Source organism: Wyeomyia smithii, chromosome 2 (assembly GCF_029784165.1).
Source record: "Wyeomyia smithii strain HCP4-BCI-WySm-NY-G18 chromosome 2, ASM2978416v1, whole genome shotgun sequence".
NCBI lineage: Eukaryota > Metazoa > Arthropoda > Insecta > Diptera > Culicidae > Wyeomyia > Wyeomyia smithii.
Window position 1 is genome coordinate 120,769,319 of NC_073695.1, and position 12,329 is coordinate 120,781,647.

At 36.5% G+C, this 12,329-nt stretch overlaps 1 protein-coding gene and 1 pseudogene across 1 annotated transcript; one reads left to right on the plus strand and one right to left on the minus strand.

Annotated features, from left to right (window-relative positions):
- The first annotated feature begins 524 nt into the window (after positions 1 to 524).
- LOC129721188 (uncharacterized) lies at positions 525 to 5,630 on the plus strand (annotated as a pseudogene).
- LOC129721193 (uncharacterized) lies at positions 2,269 to 2,972 on the minus strand. The gene is made up of 2 exons (XM_055673475.1): positions 2,794 to 2,972; positions 2,269 to 2,716 (listed from the first exon to the last, which is right to left on the minus strand). Exons 1-2 carry the CDS (start codon positions 2,835 to 2,837, stop codon positions 2,308 to 2,310), a joined length of 453 nt encoding a protein of 150 aa, XP_055529450.1. The 5' UTR covers positions 2,838 to 2,972; the 3' UTR covers positions 2,269 to 2,307.
- Positions 5,631 to 12,329: the final 6,699 nt, after the last annotated feature.

Genomic DNA, 12,329 nt, shown 5'->3' on the forward strand with positions numbered 1-12,329 from the left:
CCTTGCTGTAATGACAGCTCGCCAATTCTGGCCAAAACATCATGGGACGGTCGTGGGATTGAATGAACGCAAAGTTCGTTTTTGGAGACTTTTTTTAGTATAGTTGCATAACCCTTTCTTTACCACAATTTAGATGGTCGAGATTTTTTTACAGGCATCTGTTTCAGGGGTCGACCTCTACGCTTTACTATTTGTTTTCCACGCTGAATGAGCCAGTTTGTAATTTCGATACGAAAGTCCAGCAACGTAATTCTGGTTTCATCAAGTCGCGTATCGTGACGTCGGTATTATATTGAAGGCATCGATGTGCTATTTCAGTCACTTTTTAGAAAACAGCACTTTGAACGATAATTCTAAATTTTCAAACGTGTTGGGAACAACTTCATTTTTGTTGTTATTCGCCCAGTGGTGCTCTGGTGCACCAAGGTTTGAGCACCCATAAAACTTGATTAAAATGAGAAAAATGACTACAATTTGTTTTAAGGAGTGTTGTGACACCTAATTACTAAGAAAATATTTTTTTACACGGATCAACAATAGAATGGTGATAGCTCGTGAACAATAGAAAATATTGAATTATTTTTCGGAGAGCAAAACGGCACTTTTTCAAATGTTTGATACTCTAATAAATTATTGACTGTACATTTTTGGATAATTTTTTGCCGGAACATAAGTTAGGTGTGCAAGAATATATTTTCGAAATTTGAGCGAGATTGCTAGATAATTCGTAACGATACACACATCCAAACTTGTGGTGCTCTAGAGTAACCATGGTAAAGAGAGGGATGAGCACCAACTTCAGGGGGCAAGGCACTCTTTTTCCTTACATCGTTTGATAATGCACCATACGGTATTTTGGGGCAATTTCAGCTGTTTAGCTAGATTACAATGGATTTTCCAAATAACTGTGCATATTTTTTCTCTTCTTTCCACTCCCATGTTAATTGCTCACCAAATACCAGCCCAACGGAATCGCACCATGTTTCAAGGGCGAACATCTCAACGTATGTGTAAACGAGATAGCATATCACCGTCACTTTTCCTACACCTTTTTCTGACAGCTGAGAGTTTGTTTCGATTTTAAATGAAGCATGCATGGATCTCAAGATAAAATTTATGGATTTTTGAAAATATTCACGGAAATCTACGATTTGTTGAAGATATCGTAAATCTGCGATTTTGTTCAATTAGCTATTCCGGGGTGAATATATTAAATAAATTTGAAGGAGATTCGATCCTATTTAAAAATGTGGTTCTTAGTGAAAAGACGATAAAATTATGTTTTTGTTCCAATTGATTATATGAATTTTCACTTTCTATTGAAAATTTTACCAAAAAGAAAAAATCCATAGAAATTTGTAGAATTTCCGAAATTCCAGAAATAATTTTGGCATCTGTGGTTGTTACTATGTATTGTTTCTTCCCCCAATCACCCAATCCATTTTGAGTGACGCTATAAAAAATAATCAGTAATTTTAACGCTAACACATGAATGAATAGAATCGGATGGTTGTCCTAATATTGGAAATACATGACTATTGAAAAGTATTAACGAAACATTCAAATTTATTTTTTTTAGTACCGCCGCACTCAGTTCACTCTGGTCGAATGGAAAAAAGTGATCTTCAGTTCCTTAGTTTATTATGACATATAACGGTAACTTATCAAAGTTTTATTTTTAGCTGCATTTGAGTTTGCTTTGATAGATATTCTTCTTCTCTTTCTTGATATAACATTAATTTGCATGCTCTTTCTTCAGAACCTTCGCTTGAACATAATTACCAAGAACTCAACAACCGCAAGCTAAAATTTTAACATGTCTTCGGAAGTATGTATTCTCAAAAAATTCAATAAAATTAATTTCAAGATTTAATGACCTACGACAAATTTGTATTTTGCTGAATGTTTGTTGAAATATTTCGCAGACATTGTTCAACAATTTCACCGAGAACGATCTGCTTCAACAAGCCAAAGTTATTTTCAAACCTTTGTTTTTTAGGGTCATAGATTTGGTACGTTTAAAGCATAATTCAAATGCTTCCTGCGAACGACCAACTTCTTGTTTACTTTCACGCCCTGTACAGAAATTTTTATTACGACCATAATGTTTATGATGATGGGGTATACATCATACATACGATACATCATCGTCTTCTGTCAGTGTCGCGTTATAATGAAAGTTTTGCAAATTAGTTCCCAGCTTAGACTTTCAAGAATGACTGTGATTCAAAAAAGTGGCCGTCATCAAACATACGCAACAGATCAAAGTGCTCAAGAAATAAATTTACTATGAAAGTGGTAAAAACCCTAATTTATCTCAATCCCTAGTTCTTTCATCCTTTGCTCGATTTCAATTGTGCTCAAACCGTTTTCTTTGTTATAGTGATAATTCAGCACTAATTGTTTATGTTCTAACCACGGTATATGGTCATAGAGTGATCGTTCAAGATCTCGATCTATATTGTTTTCTTCGCGTAAAATGCAAAAATAAATTAAAAACACAGATACGCTAGCTATTACAACATACGGTTGGTACCAAGGAGCATGTTCGTTTATCGGACCACTCCTGGTATGCTCGGCCTTCCAACGAGCCGTCGGACTTCCAAAGTACTTGATAGGTTCCTGCTTCACAATCTCTGATTCGTTTTTAGTTTTATGGTCAGAATTTTTACAAGTGAATTTTGTATTAAACTTTGATTGAACAGCAAACTGATACCTTTAAATAGAAGTGAAATTGGAATTTATTTAAACAAATGTTCCATGTTCAAATTAGTTCTCCAGTCAAATACTCACGTGCGTACTTTGAGCAAACTCCGACAAAGTGAAAATTTCAGCATAATGAGACCTGAATTTTTAAATTTAATACTAATACAAAATAGAAATCTATAAGTTAGATAAATTTACAGAAGCAGGTTTCAATTATTTATATACATCAGAGATGCCAGATGTTTTTGAAAAATGTCTGCAATTGCTCGAAAAACCGGAAACAATTGCTAACAGGGATGCCAGATGTTTTTCAAAAATGTCTGAAACTGCTCGAAAAACCAGAAAAATGTGCTCGAAATCTGAAAAAACCTTATCAGTGGTTCGGAAAAATTTCACTCAGGCAAAAGTCTGTAAAAATCTGCATACATTTTGAGAAAAAACTGCAAATCAATAAAAATCTGCACATGGACTCTTAAAATCTGCGGTTTGCAAACAAATCTGCATATTTGGAATCCCTAATCGCTAAATTAAAGGCACAACTCCCAGATTTTATTTTGAAAAGTCTATATGCACCGGTAAAAAATCTAGATTTTTCTGTATTTTGTTCGTGTGCCTACAAGTGCTCGGCTTAAGGGTAACTGGGTTTGAAATCCAACCTTAAACCTGGCTTGAAACCGTAAAATGGTAGGGCTAAATTCCTGAAAGAAAACTCAGGTCTATAACCGTGTTTTTTCCTATAAAAGCAATCGAATCAGGTATTTTTGTAACAAAGTTTTCTCGCTTAATCAAATGTCGAATGTCCAGAAGAAATTGAACAAATGCAATTTCCCGCTTAGTAAAATGCCGGACGCCCAGCAGAAATCGAACAGAAGTTATAAAAGGGCAAAAGGAGAGTCTGCGGAAGAGCGTTGATTGTCGGCAAAAGAAGAGCGTTGGTTGTCGTCAATGCAAATACAATTGGCCCTGATGACTCGGTTGATATTGGTTTGATTTTTACTTGCGAAAGTGAAGGAAGGAAATATTTTTGCTTTTGTTTTCACACATAAATTGACAATTGCATATGAGAATTCGCGTAAGTGCGAACAGCCTTAAAAATCTCTTTTAATTGTGTCAGGGCCAATATAAATACAATCAGCCACAAATATTCCCCGCTGGACGAAGAAACAGATTTTAAAGCCTGCTCAAACCCTATAGAGCTGTAGACCCAAATTTCCCCCTAAATTTGGTTTCTGGACCATTGTGAATGTTAAAGAGAATATTTTTTCTTCTAAGATAGCGTGCTGCAAAGAAATAATCAAAATATTGCGACTTTTACACCAAATTGGACTACCCCGAAATACACGATTATCACAGTCGAATCTCGCACACGATTTCGCAGTTTGGGCGATGGGTATCGATACTAGCGCTATCGAAACGCTTGACAGAAATATTTTATAATATAGACAAAAAAAATCTCTATCATGACTGCTACTATGATGGGTTAATGAGAAATCACTCCAGCAATGGTCAGTGCTTGATATTATATTATATTATATTGATATATATCGATATTATATCAAGTTCATAGAGTATGCTTAAAGCCGCCAGGTCAGGTATCGATACCTCGTCAGTAAAAAAGTTCTGCTAATCAAAAGTATCGATACTCAGTATCACCCATTCATTATTGTGACATTTGATTTTGTTTTGAACTAAACGCATAATTTTCAACTGAAACGATTAGGTAAGTTATCCTTGTATTAAATTTTTGTAAAAACAGTTTTAATTATTAGATGTTTTGCAGACTATCTTAATATGGATACCGACGAAAACATCGTTTACTTAGAGGAGCGCATCATAGAATCCGACGAATCCGAAAAAGAGGATGTTTTGAATCTTGAGGAAGAAATCGGTGCGGAAGATGGTTACAGTTCAGAAAAATCTGATGAACAGAATGAGGATGACCCAAGCACATTATTCGCTATCAACCTAGTTATTTCGCTGCGCAATTTTAAAGGACAAACATCAGGAGAGGAGCTCGACAATTGGCTTATATATGCTAATAGTGTCGAAGAATTTTTATGCAACGTTTGGGAGAAGTCCAAAAAACATCTCGTACGACATATTGTTGCCGTTTGTGATGAGGAAGGGAATATTAATTACAAATGGAGCTCAAAAGAAGTGATTGACGAAAATGATTTTGTTTATTTTGCTTTGTTTTATGATAAACAAAATCGTCGAACCATCACAAAATGGACAAAATAACAACAAAAATTCTACAGAACTGGCGAACTAAATCTTCCGTCGAGTTATTACTTCATAAATACTCATTGACAGTTAATTCTAAAACGATATGGAAGAAAGTAGAGAAGACATCGATAAATACAATTCCGAAAAATCGAGGAGGTGCTGCGACCACGGAATACGCTCAAGAGTTGGCAAGAGAGTTACGACTAAAACACGGCCACATTTGGAATGGACATGAAATTGCGTGGAGCATCTGGGCGAATACGATTCCTTCAAGCTGCTTTGAGTTGTTTTCAATGAATGAAGGTGAACATATTCGGAGAATTCGTCGCAAATATCGTGTTGCTCACAACATAAATGATGGATATCAGGAAGATGTTAAAAAAGTCATGGACGCATTCAGAGCGATAAAAGAGGTCCATCAAAGTCAAACGCTGCAAATTTCTGCCTTAAAACGACACTTGGAAAATTTGATGCTGAGAAGTCAACTGGGAGAATCGTTCATTAGTTCTGCTGAGTTAGCTGTGAAGGTAAAGGAGAGTGATTTTTCCGCATCAATTTCAACAAGAGTACAAGATTCGGAAGATATTGACCACATGATATAAGATTGTATGGAATAGGATATATGACATTAAACGCATGTTGTTTGGCATTATCCGAATTTTAAGTAACAGTCAGTAACAATAAAATAACCTATTGTAGCAACCTATTGTCATACTATTTTCTTCATATTCAAACACTGACGGTTCATATTGATCATTAACAGTAGGATTAAACGTACCCCCCTCCGTATATCCACATTTTTCAAACAGGTTGCTCACATCATATTTGGAATAATACTTCATAATCTTGGCAATCATGTATTTCAAGTTGATTCTTCCGCTTTCATCATACTCACGTTGAAGCCGTTTTTTTCATATTCCAAAGAGCACTTCTATTGGATTCACATGAGGGCAGTAAGCTGGAAGAAACACTACATGTATGCCGAGTGATCTAAAATAATAAACGAGATATGGATCGCAGTGAATTCTTGCTCCATCAAGAATCCAAACTGAACAAAATCCTGGATGATGTTGAACATATCCACTGGTAAGGGCAAATGTTTTACAATATTCAAAAAATTAGATCGTGTAAATGTTCCTTCGGTATGGCAAACTTCTACCATACCATTTTGTCCCGCAAAACAAGGAAGCGATTCACGCGGTTTGCGTATGAATTCCCCTTTAAAAAGAAGTCGCTTTCCACGAACTCCGAATCCTTTTTTTCGTAACATAGCCTTGTTATCAAAACTAACTTCGTCAATAAACAGGAGATTGTGATAATCCCATTGAAGAGCTGATAATTCATTATAATATCTGATAATGTCATGTTCACGTATTTGAATTGCTCTACGCTCAAGTGTTTTCCACGTTATTCCTTCGAAATGAAGGATTCTACAAATGGATGCTGTAGAAGTGGTTATGTTGAACTGTTTGAAAAGATTTTTGCTGCTTCATCTAGGAATGTAGTTGGTTTTGATTGATAAAGCTCTACCAACCATTGTCGTTTTTCTTTTCCAAATTTTTGTGCTTCTCGGTAATAGCTGGTTCGGTCGAAAAATCCATTTTGCTCATATCTTCGGATCAAATTCGAAATCGTTGTTTTTGTTTTCTTATATATTATGGCTAATTGTGCCCTTCTAAGGCCCAAAAAGTAATAGCCATATAGCACATGGTATACTGTATTGATTGCAGCGTGACATGTTTTAACTTCTGTCAGGATATTAGTCATTGTAGTGAGAATACTGTTGAGCTTCAAATATTACTTTATTCCATTTTCGTAAAATAAATAATTACATTTACCTTTTTATGGAGATAAAGCTCAAGAATATTTATTAATGTTAAAAATGATTTATCATAAAAAAAGTTCGAAAATAAATACATATGTTGACCAAACAAAACTACTTTGCATTACTAAGCTGTCAGTTTGACAGAGCGAAATAAGAAATTGGACAATGAATGATTATCACAGAAGTCTAAATAGTCACGCAAGGGGCAATACAGACCGCGTTCGATTTTGGCAACACGTCAGAATTTTTTCTGTTGCCAAAATCGAACCATGCCAAAAATGAATGGTTCTTTTTTTATGACTTTTTAAGTAGTCAAGGACGACCTTAACAGTAGAAATGGCCACCAATGAACTAGTTTTAGTTCCAAGTCGTTTGAAGTCGCTTGAAGAATTTGGGCTGACGACCTAGTACTTGATATTATTACCCGAACTAAAATACTTTCCTTTTGGAAGATGTTGAGCTTAAATTGGTTAAAATAAATCAAGCAAACTACAAAAGTAAAAAGAGCTCAAATCAAAAATAGCTTCAAAATAAAAATATAAAATTATTGTAGTCCTACGTCAACTATGCGGTCGTGTCTTGAATACCACCCTCCTACTATTTGACGATCGATTTTAAATCGAAAGTGTCTTTTTTCTTCAAGCATAAAGGAGCATGACCAAGAAGCCTTTAACTTCTAAATGCGCTACGTTATGTCTCAATAGTAACATGTGAAATGTAGTACTTACATGCCTCTACCGTTGCCATATTAGTTATAACTTGAAAAGATATAGGGTATATTAAAAAAATAATTTGAAAACTAAGAGAATTTTTTAAAACTAACGTGTCTTTTGAATAGTTGAAACCATTTCACAGTAGATGCGTTTCATAATCTTGAAACTTAAGAGGGTAATAATATCGTCACAGTACATCTCAAACATGTATAAAACATATCAGCATATAAAATTGATTCAATAAGAAATCCACTTTTTTGATTTTTGTCTATATGGAACGTTGCACTGTGCAACGCTTGCCAGTGTCGCCAAAAATGTTTAATAAAGGAAATTTTAATAACTTGAATTTTTCAAGTTCTGGATTACAATTATAATTAGTTACTTGATAATGGTTATTAGATGAATCTTGAATTGATTTGAAGATATATTTTGGATTTATTTGAACTAGTCATAATTTCAACTTATTCCTCTAGCGTTTCTTGAATTAAATCTGCAATCTTTCATCATAAGTAGTTTAAAAACATGATTTATATTTCGAATGGTAATTTTAACAGATCCGGTGTAAGAAAATGTTTCGAAAAGTTGTTGAACGAAACACAGTTCATCCACTTGGTATGCAGAAACAGTGTGAATCAAAAATATCGAAAGTTTTTGCAGGACGGCCAACCATACCGACTAATGATAAAACTTAACAGTGCGCCAAACAAAATCGACCAATCAGAGAGGGCTTTCACTTTGACAGAACTTTGGGTGATTTTTGGTTTCTCTTGTCACATCTTGTCCTAGCTCAAACCTATTCGCGACTACGAAGTTGAAAGAGATTTTAAAGGCTGTTCGCACTTAGGCGAACTCTCATATGCATTTGTCAAAATGTGTGTGATGACAAAAGCAAAAATATTTCCCTACTTCTTTTTCTCATGCAAAACCAAACAAATATCAGCACCTTCGTAGTCGCGAATAAGGCAATCCACGAGACAGTTGTGATCAGCTGATTTCAGTTCATTTTCAAATTTTGACAGCTTCAGGTTTGTACGAACGGTCGCAATTTGGATGCGATTCGGATCGAAAAGCGTGAAAAACAAAAGTTGTCCGAACGGTTGCTCTAGTTTTGCGTGGGGCAATCCTTTACACAACAATAGCATACCACTTTAGATTTATTTTCCGACACTAAAAGATCTCGTGTTCCGTTGTGTTTTGGTTTTGCAACTTGAAAAACAACAACAATAATGAACGTACAAGCAATGCAACGTCACTCGTGGATTGCCTTATACAAATTCCCATTTGTAACTGTCAGACTACTTTTGAAAACCGAGAAAACAAAGCTAAAATATTGCTTTTTTTTTCTCTCACACAAAATTATCCGTAACGTAGTAGCGCACCCACTGTATACTGTAAATAAGACAATCCACGAGACAGTTGCGATCAGTGTGTCGAACAGTTGACATTTTTGCATGACACCGTATCGAAAAATACTGTTGCCTCTTTTGCAGACTACGACAGCAGCTTTCAACTGTACGTTTCTCTATTTGAGAGAATCGTGTGACTTAAAGCCAACACGGATGGTTAACGATTCTCTTTTGTGCCGATCTCCAGCCACTTCGATATCTCGACTGTCTGATTGTGTGAATGACAATAATTGGCAATCATGCGACAGTTTAGCACAGTTTAGGCTCACGAGCCGTTCATACGAACCGGTTCTTAGAAAAGAGTGAAAGAACGAACGGCTCACGAAAAAGAGCCACGGTTCTTTGAGCGCACCAGAACTGATGGGTTTGTGCAAACCCGAAGTTTACCGAGAAAACACGAACTGTCAACGCTCGGGAACCATTGTGAACCATGAGCCGCTCATATGAGTCGGTTCGGAACGGTGAGTGAGCGGTTCAGAGCCGCTCTTGCAAAAGAGCCGTTTCACCCACCCCTACCACAGCACAGACAGCTACAGTCAATAACACACGAGCCAGAGATTGTCTATACAATGACAACAATATAAAAATAAGTGAGCGAGAGAATTGTTGTTCATATTGAATTCGTGACAAAAAGCAAGAGATAAAGCAGATTGTATAAAACTTCGGTAGCGGCTACTGTCGCGTAGTGTTTCATTCCACAGAGGTAATCACAAAAATCTTTCTACTGTCGTGTGAATACTGTAGCGTACCAGTACATTTCCCTACCCTGGTTGCGATCAGCTGATTCCAGTTGAAAAACAAACTTTGTCGGATCGTTTTTTTAAGGGGGGGGGGGGGGGGATTTGTTAGTAGCTCAAGTAAATACACACTCGTGAAAAAAAGCCTCTAGCGAAAACTTGACATTTCAGTGCGTTAAAATTCTGTCAGTTCCTGCCAATTTTCACTTCGCTCGTGAATTTCGCTTCGCATGAACTGTAAACTGCAGGTATGTGAGATATCTGTGTGTTCCACAGCCGAGTTCACCTCGGTTTTCACGACAGATATTGCTAGCGAAAAATTTCGCTTTTTCACTTCTCAAATTTTTCACTTTGTTTGGAACTGTAAACTATGCTTCACAAAAAAATCATGTCATAAATACTGATACATTGCACTTATACAAATCTAGATAAACATTTCAAAAGGTCCTATCTGCTTTTATCGTTTTTCCGTAGCGTCTTTTTATTTTGGTAATGGTTCAGCTTTAGTAACTTTCCCAAGCGTGGTTTTCATTCAGAAGGCTAGAGCAGCGGTTCTCAACCTGGGGTACGCGTACCCCTAGGGGTACTCGAAGGCCTTCAGGGGATACGCGAAAGAAAAATCAGTAATGGCGGACAAAGCAATTTTTCTTTATAATACTTCATTTGTTGTTCAATACTGCTCTTAAAACATTACTGGAGCAATCAAACAAACCATAGTTCAATTTGATACCTGAACTGGACTCCCACAACATGATCTACCACTACTCTCTCCCACTCTGCTGAAACATTCCAAGCCAGGGGGTACAATCGATATGAAAAATATTGCCAAAGGGTACGCGAACAAAAAAAGGTTGAGAACCGCTGGGCTAGAGCGATTCCTCCATTATCAACTCGTGCAAATAACGTGGCATAAAAGTTGTGGTGATTGAATGAAAGTGATCGATCAAAGCAGATAGGACCTTTTGAAATGTTTCTCTAGAAATGTGCCTGGAGAACTCTTATGGGTAGATCCATTTCAAACAAAATTAAGTCAAAATTTACTCAATTTAGAATAAAACTGGCCGAGCGTGTTAGTCTGTTATTACAAGGGGCTCGTGTGGCTGTCAAACTCCATACATTTTCCTTCTACCACTCGTTTCTGGTACTCATTTTTTGGTTGGTTTGCCCTAAAACAAATGAAATAGAGTAAACGTCCCATAGTTATCAGTAGACTTATTCTGTAAATAAAAATCGTTTCAGATGGAAAAAACAAGAACTAACGTTTGTTTTAAGTACAATGTGCGCTTACAATGAATAAGTGGTGTTGTAAGCATTTGAAACAAAATATTGACGCCGTGATAAATTTATGAATGGTAGGCAAAATGTTGACGTTTATAGTCCCCTATGTTATTAAGACTATTTACGGAGTACTTCGTGATAAGAGTGAATCTAACAAACTGTAAACAAACAGAGATTTTACCGAAAATGTATGAAGTGAGCTACTATCTACCTTCAAACTTCGAAAAAATAATGTATCTGTTTCCTAACTATTAAAAAGGACGATGTTTGTTAAGGGCGAAATCTACTTTATATCAAAATGAAATAGAATGAAGAATATGCCCTTTTTGTTGTTTACGTTAGTAAAAGGCGAAACTTGACTTCGTCTTGATGAATGGGCGAAATCAAAACTGTCAACAAAACAAACATTAAAAGCAAAGGGTGTATTCCAATACAATAACGTAAACACGGCGTATAGTAAAGGGCGATACTGTCGAGCAAATGAAAATAAGACGCATAGTAAAGGGCGATACCACATACATAGGACATACTACTCGAAAGTACCAACCTCTGTAAAAAAACCTCTGTTTGAGTAGTTTATGAAGGTTGTGTACCTGCGCAGCCCTGCATTTGTCTCGTTCCCACTCGAAAAATGCAGCATTGATTTTGTAAACAACTTTTTGACAGTTTCGTAAGGGATTTTGTTGAGGGCTCGAGTAGAGCCGCGATGAAGAAAATTCATTCCGTTCATTTTCGTCGAGCAGTTCATACTGGTGTTGGTAGCGGGTGATGTGGGGCAAAGAGTGTTAGGCCTGTATCAGACTAACCGTTGCAGCAGTCAACCGCTACCGTTCCGTTTTTTTTCGACCAATCAGAACACAGCGGTCGACCGTCGCTTGTTGTTGTTGCAAAAAAATAGAATTATATCTATTTTTGCCACCAACCGTTCCCAACGGTTGGCGACTGCTGTCATTGTCATGGCGAAAGCAAACGTGCCTCTTCACACCTACACAAATTCACATTTAGAGACATGTCAAATAAAAATGTGTGCTTCTCTTTTTGGCACACACGACAGCCAGTCAAAACATTGATAGCACCGGTAACGCTGGTTGGCGATGTCAAATTTCAACCAACGCACACTGGCAAAAATAAACCAAAATTCTCACTAATTAAAAGCCGCTGGGCTGGATACCTTAAATATAGCATTTCTTATGTTAAATTGGTCAACAAATTGATTGGCGATGGTTTCATTTTAGACAGGGCACGGGAAATGGTCTTTTTCGCCTCATTTTACCCTATTTTTGAGTATTTTTGGAAATATAAACCCTTTTCCGTGCCCTGCACAGAATGAAAATGTCACCTATCGATTTATTGGCCAATTTTACATAAGAAATGCTATACTTAAGGTATCCAGCCCAGCGGCTTTTAATTAGTGGGAATTTGGATTCATTTTTGCCAG

Excerpts from the sequence above, each read along its gene's own strand:
- LOC129721193 (XM_055673475.1), bottom strand. The coding sequence starts at position 2,837 with ATGCTGAAATTTTCACTTTGTCGGAGTTTGCTCAAAGTACGCAC. Across the intron at positions 2,717-2,793 it reads AGTTTGCTCAAAGTACGCAC|GTATCAGTTTGCTGTTCAAT; the intron begins GTGAGTATTTGA and ends TTCTATTTAAAG.